Source organism: Ranitomeya variabilis, chromosome 3, assembly GCF_051348905.1.
Source record: "Ranitomeya variabilis isolate aRanVar5 chromosome 3, aRanVar5.hap1, whole genome shotgun sequence".
Lineage (NCBI taxonomy): Eukaryota > Metazoa > Chordata > Amphibia > Anura > Dendrobatidae > Ranitomeya > Ranitomeya variabilis.
The window spans coordinates 672,235,532-672,255,705 of record NC_135234.1 but is presented as its reverse complement, the minus strand read 5'-3'; the positions used below and the strand labels follow the sequence as shown (position 1 = coordinate 672,255,705).

At 44.5% G+C, this 20,174-nt stretch overlaps 2 protein-coding genes across 9 annotated transcripts in view; one reads left to right on the top strand and one right to left on the bottom strand.

Annotated features, from left to right (window-relative positions):
- CBX5 (chromobox 5) overlaps positions 1–11,857 on the bottom strand; it is a 30,347-nt gene extending 18,490 nt beyond the window's left edge. The window contains exons 1-2 of one of the 3 annotated variants that reach the window (XM_077297941.1): positions 11,728–11,857; positions 2,615–2,671 (exon numbers count right to left, since the gene is read on the bottom strand). In XM_077297941.1, coding sequence (XP_077154056.1) covers positions 2,615–2,639 — 25 coding nt within the window. In that variant the 5' untranslated portion in view covers positions 2,640–2,671; positions 11,728–11,857. Of the gene's footprint in view, positions 1–2,614; positions 2,672–11,577 lie in introns of all 3 variants that reach the window. The other 2 variants (XM_077297939.1, XM_077297938.1) reach the window with 2 other exon arrangements.
- On the top strand, positions 11,830–18,409 carry LOC143816936 (heterogeneous nuclear ribonucleoprotein A1-like). 6 transcript variants are annotated; one of them, XR_013224022.1, is made up of 11 exons: positions 11,830–12,134; positions 12,412–12,528; positions 13,256–13,402; positions 13,481–13,691; positions 13,799–13,891; positions 15,445–15,528; positions 15,791–16,006; positions 16,095–16,241; positions 16,404–16,470; positions 17,148–17,226; positions 18,301–18,409. XR_013224022.1 is itself a non-coding variant. In XM_077297937.1 (10 exons), the coding sequence occupies exons 1-9, from the start codon at positions 12,120–12,122 to the stop codon at positions 16,463–16,465; spliced, it is 1,092 nt and encodes a 363-aa protein (XP_077154052.1). In that variant the 5' UTR covers positions 11,830–12,119; the 3' UTR covers positions 16,466–16,470; positions 16,591–18,409. The 6 variants fall into 6 exon arrangements, 1 of the variants encoding a protein (XP_077154052.1); XR_013224021.1 differs by having other exon boundaries at positions 16,591–17,226; XR_013224024.1 differs by having other exon boundaries at positions 11,830–12,042; positions 16,404–17,226.
- The last annotated feature ends 1,765 nt before the right edge of the window (positions 18,410–20,174 follow it).

Genomic DNA, 20,174 nt, shown 5'->3' with positions numbered 1-20,174 from the left:
AGAACATGCAAATTTCCACAGGCATTGATGATATGGGTCTGCATGTCAGGTAAAGGCACTGGGGAGATGGCTGTCATTCCATCTTCAATAAATGCACAAGTTTATGTTTATTTTTGACACTTTTCTTATCCCATCAATTGAAAGGATGTTTGGGGATGATGAAATCATTTTTCAAGATGATAATGCATCCTGTCATAGAGCAAAAACTGTGCAAACATTCCTTGAAAAAGACACATAAGGTCAATGTCATGGCCTGCAAATAGTCCGGATCTCAATCCAATTGAAAATCTTTGGTGGAAGTTGAAGAAAATGGTCCATAACAAGGCTCCAACCTGCAAAGCCAGATCGATTAATAGTACAGTTTGACACTCATTAAGTCCATGCATCAGAGACTGCAAGCTGTTATAAAAGCCTGAGGTGGTGCAACAAAATACTAGTGATGTTTTGGAGTGTTTTTTGTTTGTTTTTCATGATTCCATAATTTTTTCCTCAGAATTGAGTGATTCCATAATTTTTTCCCTATGCTTGGTCAAAAATATAACCATTACTGACCAACACATTTTTTGTTCTTCATTTCCTTTAGTGTTTTTTAAAGCCAGAAAGTTGCCACTTGAAATGACTTTAGTTTTGTGCCATGTCTGTGATCTGCTTTTTTTCTACAAAATTAAACAACTGAATGAACATCCTCCAAGGCCAGTGATTCCATAATTTTTGCCAGGGGTTGTAGAAGGTTGAAGGGGAAGACCATGTTGCAGCCTTACATATTCTGTCGATCGACACCGCCGCCTTCTCAGCCCAGGAGGTCGCCATGGTTCAGTTCGCTTCAGGTTCTCAGGAACCGGTACATTACTAGAGGTGTATGCTAGACTAATGGCGTCCCTAATCCATCTAGCTATATTACCCCTCGTAACCTTAAGACCTTTCCTGATTCCCTGAAAGGACACGAGTAAGGACTCACTCTTCCTCCACTGTCTTGACATATCTAAGTATTGCACAAGGCTCTCCTAACATCTAATGTGTGAAGCCTGCCTTCCTCCGCATTTTCCCTAAAAAAAAAAAAAAAAAGTAGGGGAGAACTATCTCCTGGCTTCTATGAAACTTCGAGGCTACTTTCGGAAGATATGCTGGATCTGACCTCAGAATAACACTATCATCCAATACCTGCATGAACGGGTGATTAATAGATAGAGCCTGTAAATCACTGACCCTGCGGGCTGAAGTTAGGGCCACTAATAACACAGTCTTTAGCATTAGTATTTTAGCCAGTAACTCATTCAAGGGCTCAAAGGGAGATCTTGTCAATGCCTCAAGAACAAGATTTAAGTCCAAAGGAGGCATCTTTGGGGCTGGCATTGGTCTCAACGTATGGCATGCTTTACTAAATCTAACTATCCATTTATCCGCCGCCAGGTTATAATTATATAGGGCTGCCAAGGCAGACACCTGTACCTTAAGGGTGCTAGTGGGTAGGCCCATCTCCATACCCCTTTGTAGAAAATCCAATATAACTTTAATTGGGACCTTGCCCCCACGGACAGACCTGAGCAAGCAAAGAATTTAGCCCATATCCTGCCATATATTCTAGTCGTTACCGACTTCCTACTTTGCAGCAGGGGAGCAACTGAGGCAGGGGAGAAGCCTTTTTGCATTAGTGCCCCCTTAAAATCCAAGCTGTCAAATGCAGACTTGACCTCTGAGGATGAGATACTGGGCCCTGCCTGAGGAGTCCCGAAGTATCCGGGAGAATCCAGGGATTTGATAAGGACATTCTCCTCATCCAAGAGAACCACGGCCTCTTGGGCCAAAAAGGAGCAATGAGGACGACCTATGCCCCCTCCTCCCAAATCTTCCTCAGGACTGTCCGAATCAACATCAACAGGGGAAATGCGCAAGCCAGACTGAAATCCCAAGGAATCTGCCCTCATCGATCCACAATCTGCTGAAAAACTAGAGGATCCAGTTTCCATTTCCCCTGCTTCAGGATATTCCGGCTGAGAAAATCTGATTCTTTGTTCTCTTTCACGTTCCCACAAGGACAGAAAACCAAAACTGAAGCGGAGCAGAGGTAACACTCTTTTATTCAGTAGGTTTCCTGTCCTTGATGGGCGGATAACCTCTCTCAGGTGGTGCTATCTTGGGAGAGGGGTAAAGCCTAACTTATATGGGTTTCCAGGACTAACTTACTGAATTAATTTCCGTAGGATAGGTCATCAACATGAGATTGCTATGAGCGACACCTGGCACTCCTACTGATCTGATATCTGCTCCAGTGGAAACCGTACGCAGCGCAACAATGCAGCCCCGTACGTTGTTCTGTGGTCACTACCAGGTACTGTGTCTCATCTCCTAATTACTTGGAGAGCATATATCAGCTGATCTATGGAGGAGGCGCCGGTTGCCAGATTCATAAAATATCCTATGGATAGGCCACAAATAGGTTTGTCCCAAACATCATCTGACTCATTTTCTAAAACAGTAGGCAATGAAAATTATTATACTCAAAGTACATGCCAATGTAGATAGTCTACATTTATTGCCGACTGGCTCTGGAAGAAAAAAATCACTATTTTTTTTTATAAAGCATTGCATAAAATCTGCAGCCAGTGTGTTGTACCTGTAGAAGTCTCAGTGGCGTCCATTATGTACGTCTGATATCAGTTGAGCCGGAAAACTTAAGTAGTAAAAGAAAGAAAAACATTTGACATATATACACATGTAATGGTATAAGGTTATCATTTTTAAGGTGACGCTCAGTACTGGAGCCGTTTTAACTATTAAATGTGGGAACTGCATTGCAATAGGGAAGGATTATAATGGGGATTTTAAAGTGCTTCTAGTGCTGTTTTATGGATGTTGTAAGGATGGCAGCACAGAGTGTCTTCAGATCCACCAAGTGGAGACACCATATAGGCTCCTGTCTTGGTTGCATACATGAGGAGATTGCTCACATTGTAATTCCCAAATAAACTAGTTAAAGCGGACTCAAGACAGAGCTCCAGTTTATAGACATACATTAAAATACATATTGAGTAAGGCCAGCCAGATATCACACGCAAGCACAGCAACACCTTCATCAGTACAAACTGCAGTTCTATGAGCAAAAACCTGATTGTGGAATACTTGTAGTTGTGACATATAAAGAGTTAATTATATGCCAGCAAGTCTTCAGTCCTGATAAGGTAGATTACTGACACTAAGAAATAAATGATGTTATTGCTCAATTTGATCAATGGTCTTGTAGTTTTCTCTGAATCAAAAATAAAGACAAATGCAATTCAAGGAAAGTTTACCATAAGAATACATTTCTGGGTGGGGTGTAGAACAGAACAAATGAAAAGAAGGAGACTATTCCAGAACAACACAGGAGCAGGACACGAGCCTTCTCACTTCAATAAGACAAAGAATTATTTTTAATTATTTTTGATACATAACGAGACATACTTTGTCTTTCTATGGCTGACATCAATGGCTTTTTTCAGGCCTTGCATCATCTCAAACCTGCTTCCAAACCAGGGCTGTGGAATCTGTAAGCCAATTTCCCCGACTCCACAGCCCTGCCTCATTACTGAGCATGTGCATAAAGTGCAGCACAGATTCATCTCAACTATGACCCCACAGCCCTGCCTCATTACTGAGCATGTGCATAAAGTGCAGCACAGATTCATCTCAACTATGACCCCACAGCCCTGCCTCATTACTGAGCATGTACATAAAGTGCAGCACAGATTCATCTCAACTATGACTCCACAGCCCTGCCTCATTACTGAGCATGTGCATAAAGTGCAGCACAGATTCATCTCAACTATGACTCCACAGCCCTGCCTCATTACTGAGCATGTACATAAAGTGCAGCACAGATTCATCTCAACTATGACTCCACAGCCCTGCCTCATTACTGAGCATGTACATAAAGTGCAGCACAGATTCATCTCAACTATGACTCCACAGCCCTGCCTCATTACTGAGCATGTACATAAAGTGCAGCACAGATTCATCTCAACTATGACTCCACAGCCCTGCCTCATTACTGAGCATGTACATAAAATGCAGCTCAGATTCATCTCAACTAAAAGCCCAGATTCTTATATCAGAAACAGAACAGACATTTACAGGACATTTCATAACTTTCCCAAATTCTTATGAAAACATTTACAGCACATCTTGCATTGCACTACTGTACCCAATTTATGGTACTATACATTTTAGGAGTTGGTCCATTTTATACCGACTCCACAGCCCTGTTCCAAACATATCTTCCTAATAGTTGATGTTGCTACCACATTACATTTTTCTTGCAATTATTGCAGAAGCTGAGACGGCAAGCTTTCGATTGGCAAGGGATGTTCTTATTCGTGCTCCATCCTCCCTTTTTGTTGACGTTCTGGCAGGGCTGTGGAGTTGGAGCCCATTTTGGTGGAGTCGGAGTAGTGGAAATTGACGAGTCAGAGGTTTGGCTTACCAACTCCACAGCCCTGCTCAGATCTGGGCCTATCCCGAGTAGTTCCAAGCTGCTTAGTTTTCTGCAAAATTCTTACAACTGTACTCTGATTACAAACGACCTTCCTTGCAATGTGTGGGCCAGAATAACCCTCTTCATGCAGTACCACAACTTGCACATGATCCTCTGCAGACAAAAATCTGAAGGCTCCCATCATAAAAAATAATCTCTAGCTTGACCAACAAATAAAATAAAGATTAACGCAACAGATGTGACGCAATGTGATTGGCTACCACATCCAGCTTATGGTTGGTCACACAATCATAGGTGATTGGCTAATTTTGGATATCAATTTGTACAATATTTAGTTGTGTTTTTAATCCCCATACTGTTGCAGAAACTGCAGGCAAAACTGCTTCAAAAGGTAAAAATATTACAAGGTCAGAACGCAAAATTGAATTCTGAAAAAAAAAAACACATATAATATGTCATTTTAGTGTAGAAGATATTTGACAGAAACCTTTTTAAACCTGAAAAAGCAATTTATCCTATGCAGGACTTTTGAACACACTGTAGCTCCTATTACAGAGCAATACACTACAAACAGCCAACACTTCTACTATATGCCATGGATTACAGATACAGAGACATCATGCTGGCCAAATTGTGCACAATCGGAAAGTAGTAACAGCAGGTGCCCCCCCACTACCCAAGGCCTTGCCCTACTACCCAAGGTGTTACCCTACTACCCACAGTGTGCGCCCAAAATATTTGAAATAGAAGTTGGCTAGCAGATCATTCACAGATCCTGGTATTTTTAGTAGAAGCTTATTTCACCAAACTTCACTGGATCGGTCAATCTGTAGATAAATATTTGGGTAACATTAATGGCACCACTACACCTTAAGCTACATTCACACATCCATGTGTCCGATCCATAGAGTAGCATGGATATATTCACACGTCTGTTAGAATCACCAATCAGTGAGATCTGCAGGACTCAGAGCAGGTTCTATTGCGAGATTCAATTTTCCAATCAGATCCGCAAAGCACAAATGCAAATTAGAAGGCTTCCGATTTGCACCATTTTTCATCTGTGTCTGACGGAGCTGTTGCTTAGAAGATAAACTTAAAAAAACCATTAGCGGGTCGCATGATTTTATTGATTTGCTTATAAAGCAAGCACACAGTTTCAGTGAAAAAAAATAAATAAATACAAAAACAGAAGCAACTAGGATGACACCAGGGTGTGGGGGGAAATCTGCCCAATTCTCTTGGATGGTAACACTTACATGAGTGTATGAATCTACCCTTTGACCAATAGTCAAAAACAAGAATATTAAAGGCCTCAGTCAATGTCTATCCATTTCAAATTGCTGAACCTTTTGTTATCTAAGGCCTTAGGCTGCTTTCACACTAGCGTCGGTACGGGGCTGTCACGTTGCGTCGGCCCGACGTACCGACGCATACTGTGAAAAAAATGCCCGACGTGGGCAGCGGAAGCAGTCTTTCGACGCTTCCGCTGCCCCATTGCAAGGTCCGGGGAGCAGGGGGCGAAGTTTCGGCCGCACATGCGCGGTCAAAAATGGCGGTCTCGACGCACAAAAAAACGTTACATGTAGCTTTTTTTGTGGCAGCGGTGCGCCAAAACTCGACGCAACCGTCGCACGACGGTTGCGACGTGTAGCAATACGTCGCAATGCGTCGGTAATGTTAGTCTATGGGGAAAAACACATCCTGCAGACAGCTTTGCAGGATGCGTTTTTTCTCCTGAACGACGCATTGCAAACGACGCTAGTGTGAAAGTAGCCTTATTCACAAGTCAGTATGTTTTCATTCCATGTTTGTATACCAAAGCAAAAAGGGGAACTTGCAGACAGTACTATAATTACACTTGTTCTGCGATTTAGAGACTCTCCTGGTTTTCACATACAAATACTGATCAAAAATACTGATGTGTGAATACAGCCAAAGAGATAAGCCAGCGACAGATGTCTGGCAGAGGCTGTGAGAGAACATGGCTCCTGTGTTATGGGAGAGTTTGTAGATGCCGGTCAAACCATTGTAAGATTGGCATTTCATATGTATCGCTAAAAGCAACCTCAATAAATTGGCTGCATCTTGACTTTCCCGTGCACCAGAAAAGTAAATGTACGCCAGCTATGGACATGTGTACATTAGCACTATATTTTACACCAATTTGATTTGTGTCAAATTACAGTTGACTTTTTTAAGCCCCACTCTTCCAATTAAAGAAGTGCGGAGTGGCATAAAACCTCCTAATTAGCTTCTGGATCCCCTTATTGCTTCTATGTATAAACCTCTGGAAGAAAGGTGTCCAGAGTCGAGCGGTTTTCTGAACAACCGGCCGTCCTGCTCGCCCTCTTTACTGTGACTTTCACATCTAAATTTCTGCATAATGAATATCCCCAAAAATCCCAGCACCTTTCAAAGGGCCTGCCTATATGGTATTAACAGATATGGTCACTCAGCTCTGTATATCTCTTCAATTGGTCCAGCTTCTGAGGTCCCCAACAATTAGCTCATCATTAAGCGGAATTTGGACAGAATAAGCCAATGGCTGACAACCGTTTTAAAAATAAATTATTTTCACTTTTAATGCCACACTGGCAGCACATGATCACCATTGTGCTATTAGTTGTCTAGGAGACTTCTTGGGATCCGAAGCAATACGCAAGCCATCACAGATAGTGAGGATAGGTGATAACTAGTGATGAGCACAAGTGCTTGTACCTCGAGTTTGCCTAGGATGCCCGAATATGCACCGAGGATCAAGGGTGTTCGAGTGAAATGTTTGCATCCCCGCAGCCTAGCGACACAGAAGACTAGCAGTGCAATATTGCAAAACACATCCGTCCAAGATCAAAATTAAGTTAGTACATTCTTTAGTTTCTTCCTACACCTCAAAAACAGTGTGACAGGATAACTGGCTTTTTATTAAATTGGTTTTGGTGCGTCGGAATTAAGTAAATTAGATTTGAAGTAAATGAGGCCTATCTCTGAACACCGCATCCTAAATTTACAGCATAAAATAAATATAGTGCAGGTACTGAGCTACTTCACATTGTGCTTGGTGTAACTCACATCCAACAAGCGCTTCATGCGAATTAGGCCAAATTCACACATCTGTATGTTTTGGTCCGAGCACAGACTGACCGTGGATCTCCTGACCCGAATGCAAGTCTCAGATGTATACGAGCTGTTGAGTTTGAGCAAGGAGATCCACAGCCAGACCACGCTTCATGGACTGCGACACATGGATCCGTGAATGAAGAAAAATACACAAGCATCAAAAAGAAGTGTTAAGGGACAGAACGGGGTTGTCCAGGACTCACTTAGGATAGGTCAACATGACATTACTGGGTGTCCAATACCAAGAACCTCCACTGATCACTTGATAACTTCTCCAGCAGCAGCCGGATGTAAGCGACACACAGAATGGAAAAGTTAACGTCCCATTCACTTGAATGGAAGATAAACCATAGTATACAGCCACTAAAAAATGTACACATTTATGCCGTTCCTCTGTACACGCACGTAGGGTGCTAGACACACATGGCCGTCTTTCCATTCATTATCCACTTTATTAAGCCGGCGGCAGCGGCTTCCTACAAGCAGAAAGATGGTTGGGGGTCCACTGGTTCTGAAAATGGGTGAAGGTCTCACAAAAAGGACATGCATCTATTATAAGCATATGTCGCATTCTGTGGCTATGCTTAGTGTCTAAAGTGAGAATACCCCATTAATTGGAGAGAACTCTCAGGCTGTACTACGGTACTTTTATGTAGAACAAAGTAGAATTTTATCTTAAGACAGGACAGCAGAGAGGTGTTTCCCAGAGGAATCACTACTGCAGCGCTGGTTCCCAGATCTTCCAAAAACTGCATTGTCTAGATGTTATGTCACGTTCTCTATACAGGGATCCAGAACACACTCTATGGACAACAGGTCCATTCGTCAGCCATCCAACTTTCTTTCATTTGAGTAGGATCTGTTTTTCGCTTACATGATCAGTTTCCAATGGAACATAATTAGCCATCCGTTAACGGATCCATTATCCATAGACTTCAATGTTAAAAAACGGATCCAGCTGAAATTGTTTTTTCAAGAACGAACAAAAATGTGTCTGAACAACTTATTTGCTAAAGGACTCGTGACGAATCCGTTCTAACGTATGACTACTGGACATGTGAACATAGCCTAACCCAGTACAGGTTTACAATGTTCTTAGGCTACGTTCACATTTGCGGTCGGCGCCGCAGCGTCGCCGCATGCGTCCCTATATTTAACATGGGGGCGCATGGACATGCGTCGCACTTGCGTTTTGCGCCGCATGCGTCCCTGCGGCGCCCGCGTCCAGGCGCAGAGGACGCAGCAAGTTGCATTTTTGCTGCGTCCAAAATCAATGAAAAAAAGGACGCATGCGGCGCAAAACGCAGCGTTGTGCATGCGTTTTTGTTTGCGTTGCGGCGCCGACGCTGCGGCGCACAACGCAAATGTGAACGTAGCCTTACGGAGTTCTGCCATTAGATCAATGGCTGGGCCAGGACTTGCATTTGTGAGACATTAAAAAGGCAGTGAAGCCACATTTTGGGGTCCATTTTATAGCCACAATCCCTAGACCCTAACTGACCTACTAAACTAACACCACAGCACCAGTCTGAGACAAGCTCCTGAAACCTTAGCATACCTTCTCAGAGGCACAAACGCTCCGTATATTAGGGCTGTCCCACACGTCCAGATAATTCCGGTACCGGAATAAATCGGTACCGGAGTTATCCGTGTCCGTGTGCCTGGGAACTCACGTAGGCCATACGGAGCGTGTGGTACCCTGCATCGTACTGAAGCCGCGATTCATATGTTCCCTGCAGCAGCGTTTGCTGCAGAGAAAATATGAATAATAGTGTTTAAAATAAAGATCTATGTGTCCCCCGCCCTCCCACCTTCTGTGCGCCCCCCCCCGCTGTTCAGAAAATACTCACCCGCTCCCACGTTGGCTGTCGCGGCTTCCTGGTCTGGCCCCATCTTCTCCTGTATGCGGTCACGTGGGGCCGATCATTTACAGTCATGAATATGTGGCTCCACCACCCATAGGGGCGGAGCTGACTATTCATGATTGTAAATGAGCGGCCCCACGTGACCGCATACAGTAGAAGGCGCGGGGTAGAGAGGAAGGAGTGACAGCCAACGTGGGAGCGGGTGAGTATTATCTGAACAGCGGGGGGCGCACAGGGGGTGGGGGCGGCGGACACATAGATCTTTAATTTAAACACTATTATTCACATTTTCTCTGCAGCAAACGCTGCTGCAGGGAACATATGAATCGCGGCTTCAGCACCATGTGGGGGGGGACAGCGCTTACTGTAGCGCTGTCTCCTGCACGCACACGGACCCCAGAATGAGAACGTCCGTGTTTTACACGGACCCATTGACTTTAATGGGTCTGTGTAATACGTGCGCTCCCACGAACACTGACATGTCTCCGTGTTTGGCACACGGAGACACGGTCCGCAAAAAATCAATGACATCTGCACAGATGCATTGATTTTAATGTGTCTACGTGTGTCAGTGTCTCCGGTACGTGAGGAAACTGTCACCTCACGTACCGGAGCCACTGACGTGTGAAACCGGCCTTAAAGGCAGAAGAAGCAGCTGTCGATTCTTTGCATGTGGGGTCTGCCAACTCTCCCCTGACAGAGAACGCTGGCGAGAGAAAGAGCAGACTAACTGAATTGGATTGTCTGATCCTTTTGTTCTCCCTGGAGATCAACCACTGTCTGCCCACAGCTTACTCTTCACCTTGAAGGCCCAGTAGTCAGGCATGTGTATATGGGAGTCAGTTCTTCAGCTAGCATCTAGGAATTGGCATCTTAAAGGGATCATCCAGCCACCAGATAGTGACTACCTATACTGAAGATAGGTCATTGATATCAGATCAATGGGGGCCTCAAATTTCTCAATTCAAGTGGCATACCCTAATGATAGAAGTCAGAACTGATGAGGCTGGTATACTTACTCTATATTTTTCAAATGAAATCGATCATTTAATAAGTGCAGCAAGAGCTAAACTGAAAATGCTCATTTTAATATTAGAAGGGTAAACTTTCACTAAGGCTACATTCTCATATCTGTGCAAGTTTTACCATTGGTCAGAATTTTTTTCTCCATCAGGAATCATCCTAGACGCATCAGGTTTTTTTCTCTCACTGAAGAGATGTTTGTTCCTGAGCCGATATAAACCTGGAAGATGTTTAATTGTTTCTGTTCAAACTATCTTCAAATTGATCACTAGGAAAAAATGTGTGAGACACAGAAGCAAATCGGAAGCCTTCCCATTATCCTCCACGTTTCACGGATCACCATGGAATTCTACGGCCGAGACGGATCCGCAAACAAGGACGAGGAGCTGCCCTGAGCCTCGGCCCTCACTGTGATCCGTTATCCTCAGGGATGTGTAGGGAACCTTGTAGCTACAGGTGCTGAGGACAAAAATGGCAGCATGCAGACGTGTGAACGGAGCCCGAGAATAATACGGCCATTACAGTAAGTACACCCTAATGAGGGACTCAGAGCACGTCATCAGAGAAACAACCAATGAGCATTCTCTTCTGGTCATCAGACCGCTGCAGACAGTGACAGACTGCAGCGGTGCTGCTGAGTGGGGAAGCAGTGAGTACCCAGAATACTGCTGGCGGAGGTAAGGTCTTGTTCAGACTATAGCATGGCGGCCGCTAGTTTCCTTCCCTCCTGGAGATGCCAGAAAGCCAACACTACACCGGACAGCGACAGGTGGGTGATAGGACCGGAGCCGGGACACTACAGGGGCCCCACACAGAAGGGAAGGGCCACCATCCCCGGACAATGCCCGCACACCACAGCCTGTGGACAGCCCACCGCTGAGCTCCATGCTGGGAGCAGTAGTCCCCAGGACGTGCCGCCATGGCCGCCCTCCCCTCAGGCCTCGGTACCTGCTCCCCAGCACCGGCCGTGCCCCGCCCCCACTGCCGCCCTGTGATTGGTCCCCTCCGCACCGTCCCCGGCACTGTCCGCTATGACGAGGCCGTGTATTACAGGCGTCCCCTCATGTCTGGAGCAGCGAGTGCGCGCCGCTGACTCACCTTTCCCAAAGACAACCGTAAGATTCGACCACACCGGAAAACCAGTACCGGAGAGGGCTCTGCGCAGCGACCAAACCCCGCCAAAAAACAACCTGAGGAGCGCATGCGCGGAACCTCCCCCAGCAACCTCCTCCGGTACGGTTTCCTTACGATAAACGGAGGAGAGCGGTGCTACCGACAAGAGCTCGTGACAGGCCGCCCGGGCGCGCGATCCGCTCATCGACAGACAAGGCCTCGGCGCCAGTCACACCATACAAAAGCCGGGCGGTTAGAAGATTGACACGGCAATGGACCAATAAAATTACTGATCGTTAATGGGCGTCACCAACGCTCTGCCCTCAGGGAAGGGGCGGGTCATCATTGGTCCTCCAATCAGAGATAAGGATCGCGTTATGCTTTAGCCATTCACAAGCGGCGGAAATCGATAACGTCCAATAGGAAGTATTCTGGGCGTCTCCGGACGGAGTGAGTGAGTGGTTTTGTCGGATATTGGCTTCGTTTTTTTCTCTCGGTCGGTCCTGCAGGGAGGAAGCACTGGTATCATGCACGAGGCTGAGGTGAGGTTACCGGGCGCGGCGGGTGTTCCGGGGATGACAGGCGGCTTTCTCTCCCTCACTATCTGCTGCTGGTGGGAGACCCCAGTGCGGACGCTGCTTGGCAGCTCCAGTGTATAATAGCTGCGTATACTGCAGTCTCTATGCTGCGCGTTCATCGGCCTGGGCGCGGAGTGAGGTGCCGGTGAGTCCGCAGTCGGCGGCTGGGCCGGCCTTGTCTGCCGCCATCTTGTGCGGCCTAGTCGGGATTGTGCTTACGACTGTCTTCTCTATATTTCAGTCTCCTGAGGAGCCCGAGCAGCTCCGCAAGCTCTTCATCGGAGGCCTGAGCTTCGAGACCACGACCGACAGTCTCCGCAGTCACTTCGAGCAATGGGGAACCCTAACGGACTGTGTGGTGAGTGAGGACCCCCATAATGGCTGGTGTTCTAGGGGCTGTGCACTGCGCTCCTCACACAGCCGCTTCCTGCAGTCTGTACGCGGTCACTAGGTGTAGGCCAGGAGGGGAACCATCAGGACAGTAATAGACACCCGTCACCACTCCTGGTTGTGGCTTATAAATACGAATAGTGTGACCGTCCCCATAGTGTCAGCACTGGCTCTCCTGGGGCTTGCCTGACATCGCAGTGGTTGGCCCCTTAAGGTCCAGTCCATACCCGTGCCCCTACTTGAATGGATGATATAATAGGTGACCTTAGTACAGGCCCTGACATCCGATCATGAGCACCTTCTAGTTATCTGAAGGGGCTCGGTGAGCGCTCCACTTTTATCTATATATTCTGTCTCCATACTGCCTGTGGAGACTGGGGTAGTCTCGAAAGCTTGCAATTTGTTACCATCTTTTCATTCAGCCATTAAAAGGTATCAACCGCTGAGGACTCTCAATTCTAAATATTTTTCTATGTTAACGCTAGGCCATCCATCTCTGACCCCATTAAGCCCTGTTTTGGCATGCATTCGGTTCAGAAATGTTTGAAAGATTACATGAACTAGTGATGTTGACACTGTCCATGCGGCATTTCTCTAATGGATGGGTGCCTAGAATCAGCTCTGGTGTTGTCACAGATATCTATTTTATTTTTTATTTTTTTAATGAAATCAACCTAAATAAATATTTCTTTTAGGTAATGAAGGATCGAATCTCAAACCGTGCTCATGGCTTTGGCTTTGTCACATACATGTCATCGGAAGAGGTTGATGCAGCAATGGATGCCAGGCCTCATCGGGTGGATGGTCGCGTAGTGGACCCTAAACGTGCCGTTTCCAGAGAGGTAATTGTGCCGTCTTGTATTTTAGAGGTGTGGGTTGTGGTTTCTGCTGCTTGATCTGATAAGATCCATGTTTTCTAGGATTCTCGGCGGCCTGGAGCACTTCTTACTGTAAAGAAGATCTTTGTTGGAGGTATAAAGGAGGACACAGAAGAACATCATTTAAGAGACTACTTTGAGACCTATGGAAAGATTGAAGTGGTAGAGATAATCACTGACCGGGCCAATGGCAAGAAAAGGGGATTCGCATTTATCACATTTGAAGACCATGATTCAGTTGACAAGATTGTTAGTAAGTGCAGTCATTCCCGATAAACTCACATACACTCTACACTGTTTTTTTTTTTTGTTTTGTTTTTTTCCCTGTTCCATACTTACCTTGTATTTTACATCTTTTAGTTCAGAAATTTCACACAATTAATGATCACAAATGTGAAGTAAAGAAGGCACTGTCCAAGGAAGAAAAGGCATCTGCCTCTTCCAGCCAGAGAGGTGAGTTTTTCTACTGGGTTCGGTTACTTTGCTGTAGTAGCAGTGAGTTCTGGGATACTGTCCCCTCTGCTGTAGCCGTCTCCATACTCTGCATTATCTAATATGGACTAATATACCAGAACTGTTGGCTTTTGTAGTAACAGCTGACTTATGACGTTTGGAAGGTGGCTCCATACAGCTAGGAGTTTTAGAACAAGTGTAAAAGAGAGTACAAAGGAGGGCAACAAAATTAATAAAGGGGATGGGAGAACTACAATACCCAGATTAGTGAAATTAGGATTATTTAGTCTAGAAAAAAGACGACTGAGGGGCGATCTAATAACCATGTATAAGTATATAAGGGGACAATACAAATATCTCGCTGAGGATCTGTTTTTACCAAGGAAGGTGACAGGCACAAGGGGGCATTCTTTGCGTCTGGAGGAGAGAAGGTTTTTCCACCAACATAGAAGAGGGTTCTTTACTGTTAGGGCAGTGAGAATCTGGAATTGCTTGCCTGAGGAGGTGGTGATGGCGAATTCAGTCGAGGGGTTCAAGAGAGGCCTGGATGTCTTCCTGGAGCAGAACAATATTGTATCATACAATTATTAGGTTCTGTAGAAGGACGTAGATCTGGGGATTTATTATGATGGAATATAGGCTGAACTGGATGGACAAATGTCTTTTTTCAGCCTTACTAACTATGTTACTATGTAATTTTTTTTGGGGGGTTAAAAAGTGGTGACTTCTGTCAGGAATGCCAATGAGGTGAGGTCTGACCCCATACCCACTTATTGAATCCCCTTTCCATGCTGATCTATCACTTGTTACCTATGTTTCTGGCCAAAATGTGACTTGAAGGGCTTGTCTCTTGCAGCATTTTGGTGTGGCAAATTGTTATGCCAACAATAGCCATAGAAAGCGCAGTCCATGCTGCTATAGATACTATTGCAAAACAATGGGGAGACAAGGGTCTTATCCACGTTACACAGAGGAGAATATACACCAAATTTGCTCACCTGGTTAGGATGAGATTAGAGCATGTAGATAGCGGCTGCTGCAGATCCACAGGTCTTCACCGACCAGAAAAAATAATGTCTTCAAAGGGAGATTTGTAGTTAAAATTCCGCGCTGCCGCTAAGATGAATTTCAGGAGACTATAGTTGATTCATAGTGGTTTTATTCAACGCGTTTCAGGGGTCTCATGCCCCCTTCATCAGGAAATACACCTATTTCCTGATGAAGGGGGCATGAGACCCCTGAAACGCGTTGAATAAAACCACTGTGAATCAACTATACTCTCCTGAAATTCATCTTAGCGGCAGTGCGGAATTTTAACTACAAATCTCCCTTTTGAAGACGCTATAGATACTATGCAATGGGTCATCTGATTAAATCCTTAGAAATCAGTTTCTTGTAAAAACAAAATATTCACTATATTCATGTATACCTGTATTTAGAGTAAATGATTTGATTGTAGAGCAAATTTTAGACACTTATTTTTTTTTTCTTTTTATTGCTCATTATTTTGGATCGGCAATAGTCTGTCTGTTTCTGTTGTAATGTTTAATTAGGGCGGGGACGTGGTGGAAACTTTGTTGGACGTGGTGGCAATGCTAACTATGGAGGACACAGAGGAAACTTTGGTGGCAGGGGTGGTAAGTATCCTGAGTGTGTTGCTGGTTATTTTGTAGAAATTGTATTGTTCCCACACACCCCAACCCTAGAGCAAAGAAATGCAGCAGATTTTACTTAACCTTCACATGCTGCATAGAGAACTCCTGGGACCTTCCCAGTTCCATAGATTGCGAAAGTGAAACAGATTCACTACTTTCTGCTCTGAAATCTGCCACAGAGGGGGGATCTTTTAGGAATGTATGTAATTCTGTTTGGAGTTTTAAAAAGTATGTTTGTCTGTAGGTGGTTTTAGTGGACGTGCTGGATATGGAGACTATGGCTACAATAATGGGTTTAGTAATGACGGTGGTTATGGCAACAGCCCACCTTATGGAGGTGGATATAGTGGAAGCCAAAGTTATGGAGGCGGTCAAGGTGGTGGATATGGAGGAAATGGCGGTGGCTATGATGGTTACAATAATGAAGGAAGCGGTGATGGTGGATTTGGTGGAGGCAATGGTAAGTAGTGGGGTACTGAAATTTGAGTAGATCTTTATTACTTTCTGCAACTCTAGTGCTTCTTGACTTGTATTGTATTATATTTTAGGTAACTTTGGTGGCAGTGGTGGTTACAATGACTTCAGCAGCTACAATAACCAGTCCTCTTCCAATTTTGGACCCATGAAAGGAGGAGGAGGAGGAGGAGGCGGCAACTTCAGTGGAAGGAATTCTGGACCTTATGGTGGCGGCAGTGGTGAGTAATGGATAGTTATAGGGGTGTTTTTGTTCTCACATCTATGATGAGGAGGTATAATTCCTGTGACAACTTCTGCATTTCCCTTTCATTCTATTTCTTAATGGCAGTGATATTTTGGATATTCTCACTTTTTTTTTATTTTTTTTCATCTTTTCACAGGTGGCTATGGTGGCGGCAGTGGTGGAAGTGGCAACTACGGTGGTGGCGACCGACGGTTCTAATGGAGGTATGTTCAGAAGTCAATTTGTCAACTTGTTCTTACTACACACAGAATAGAAAACTGCCGTTACATTTCAGTTGTCAAAGTATGTGCAGATTAACATACTTGTCCCATATTGTTCAACAGGAAACAATGCTTAGCAAGAGAGGAGAGCCAGGCAAGCGACAGGTTACTACACAAGTTGAAATCAGCACAGTTGTGGCAGGGCATAGCTGCTACATGAAGAAATGTTAGCAAATCAGAATTACGTGTGAGGAAAACACAGGACTGGTTCATGATTTAATTATGAAGACTTTGAATTTGTGTTTAAGCATTCCTAGGAGTGGGTTTTATTGTATAGGACTTACAGTATATATAATTTAAAAAAAATATTTTTTTTTCCTGTTCACAAACTGTATGCGGCATCATGACTTTGTGGCAGTGTTCATACTGGTGGCTCAGATTGCCCACCATAATGGCTGTAGTGTAGTTGTCCCCCCCATCCAGTGACAGTCAGTGGGAGCACTTCAAAGTCTCTTCCACTTTAACAATTTTAGGTTTCAACAGCTGGCTCACTTCAGGCAGCGTTATCGTTTGGTATCACATCTGCAAGTCTTGATGCTAACGGCTGCACAGACCAGTATGTCAAAAGAATATCTGAAATGTACATTAGTCTGAGATTATTATTGTATGAACTCTCACAGGTGATGATTCAACACCTGAACGTGGCGTGCACCTGATCTGAACGCTGAGCCAGAGTTTTCATGGACTACAGAACATATGGTGAGATGGTAGTGCTTAAAATGTGTTCTCCAGCCCCTGATTTAGGTACATCGAGGCGTTGTGGAAAGTGAAGCTATCTATACTCTCATTCCGCAGTTCCAGTAATGTCGGCGCTACCATTCCTGGTGCGACACATCACCACGGCAGTTCCATCAGAGCCAATGTTTACTCTGATAATATAATAAAGGTGAAAGCCATCCAACGACTGCAATCCTCATGTGACACAACAATGTTTCATGACCTGCCAGCAATAGTATCGCTGACATCACTGAAGGTGCCGCTGTGGGAGAGTATGAATTGTTTTTGTAACTTATACAATGCCAGATGAGCATTGCACCCACTTCACCCCTGACAGGTCATCTTTAGGCAGTGGTTGTACAGTAGTGAGCAACTTATATTGATAACATTGAATGCGTAAGTCCATTTTCACTTGCACGTGAAATGCACTTCTTGCATCGGTATACCTGAGCTAATTGCCTGATATAGGATTATGACGTGGTTAGGTGTGGAGTTCTGGCTGTCAGGCTCAACTGTTTCATGGACATAAACATACATTTACCCCAAAATAACAGCTGATACTCCCAGTGCTTGCATCAGACTGGTGTGTGCAGTACTAGGGCTCCTGCCGATTGTCAGATTGGGGCACCACTTTGCTATATTTGTATTGTGGCTACTGTCAACTCTGCTGCTCTATTGAACACTTCGTTGTTGGGATGATCCTTCAATTGCCTATAGACATGTAGGAACACACTGCAGTTTTCACCTATAAAATAAAGAGGATGATGTGGAAAGTCACAGCTGTATATGGAGGTCAGATTTCTACTTGTTTATTGCTGGTCCTACAGATGTTAATGTTACAGCATCATTGTCACTAGCAATTCAGGATTGATTTGGAATGCCATCACCTTATATCTTTCTCCTGTGTAGTCAGCACTAGTTTGGCTCCCTTCTTACAGGGAACGTCTGGAATACTCACTTGGTTTCATGAAATTGTAAAGCCCTGTTCTGTAGCTATAGCTTAAGACCTATCTTTGGAATATGTGAAGACTAAATGTCTTACAACTTTCTCTGCAGGTGATGTGAACTCCCAGGAATTCATGTTGTATATTTTGTACAATTTTCATACTGGTTTTATATATCTATATATTTTTTTTTTTTTTAATAAAACTTTGTATATAATACATTTGTCATGGTCACATTCTGTAATTAACAGGTAGTAATGTTCTTCATACAAGTGATTTGCTTCTGAAAAGCGCGTAAAGATTTTTGGCGAGAAGACATATGGAGTCATCTGTGACACCCCCCCCCCCCCCGATTCATTAAGCCCTTAGTGACAGCCGATTTGGTACTTAATGACTAAGTCAATTTTTGTAATTCTGACCACTTTAGCCCAACCCTAAAGACAATTAAAATGCCAGGGGAGAGAGAAATGAAATGGGGTATCTGACTTTTTGTTTTGGCGGTCGCCATTCTGTTAATAATGGCAATCGCAACATTGGGGTCGGTACCCCAGTAGCCGAGACACCAGAGAAATTCCGACGCTGGGGGGGGCACGCTATACTAATATATATATATATATATATATATATATATATATATATATATATATATATATATATATATATATATATATATATATATATATATATATATATATATTTAGTTGGGTTCACTTTAACACCCTGTCATACCCCACCACTGACTGCTTTACGAAAAGTTGTTAGAGCTGCTTTGGAAAGGCATAAAATTGATTGACTCCTAATATACATACTGCATTGAACTACTGTACCCAATTTGTGCTGTAATTTTTATATATATACATCTATATTTATAATTGTCTAAGGGGTACTACCGTCTTTCTGTCCTTCTGTCACCGTTATTCGTTCGCTGATTGGTCTCGGCAGCTGCCTGCCATGGCTGCCGCGACCAATCAGCGACGGCCACAGTCCGATTAGTCCCTTCCCTGCACTCACTGCCCGACGCCCGCTCCGTAATCTCCCTCACACAGGGTTAATGGCAGCGGTAACGGGCGCCGTTACCGCTGCTATTAACCCTGTGTGTCCCCCAACTATTTACTATTGATGCTGCCTATGCAGCATCAATAGTAAAAATATGCATATTAAAAATAATAATTAAAAAAAAAAACTGCTATACTTACCCTCTGCCGCCTTTCTCGCTCCCCGGACCGCTCCATTACAAGCGTCAGCTTGCGGTGAGGTCCCGTCCCAGGGCTGGTGTGCGGCAAGGACCTGCCGTGACGTCACGGTCATGTGACTGCGACGTCTTCATAGGTCCTGCTCCCACCAGCCCTGGCACTTGCAATGGAACTCGGCTTCAGGAAAATGGCCACCGCGATCTCGATCTGCGCACGCGCGGCATCCTGCGGCCATTTTCCTGAAGCCGAGCACTACCATCTGCACAGGATCCCAGGAAGAGGAGAGGCGGGACGCAGAGGAGCAGCGACAAGAATGGTGAGTATGATACACTACAAGGGGCCCTCGGATCGTTAGGTGAGTGTGTTTTATTTTTTATTTTTTTGGACCTGTGACATTCGTGCCTCGGTAATATACTACGTCACTGGGCAATATCCTACGTGGCTCTGCTGTATACTACAAGGCTGGGCAATATACTACGTGGCTGGACAATATACTACAAAGCTGTGCAATATTCTATGTGGCTCTGTGCAATATACTACGTAGCTGCGCAATATCCTACGTCGCTGTGCTGTATACTACGTGGCTGGGCAATATACTATGTGGCTGGGCAATATACTACGTGGACATGCATACTCTACAATACCCGATGCATTTGCATCGGGCCACCATCTAGTGTATATGTATGTATGTATGTATATATATATATATGTGTATATGTGTATATGTGTGTGTGTGTGTTATGACCTTTTCTATTCCTGATCTAATCTGTGCTGCCCTTTATGTACTTGCTCA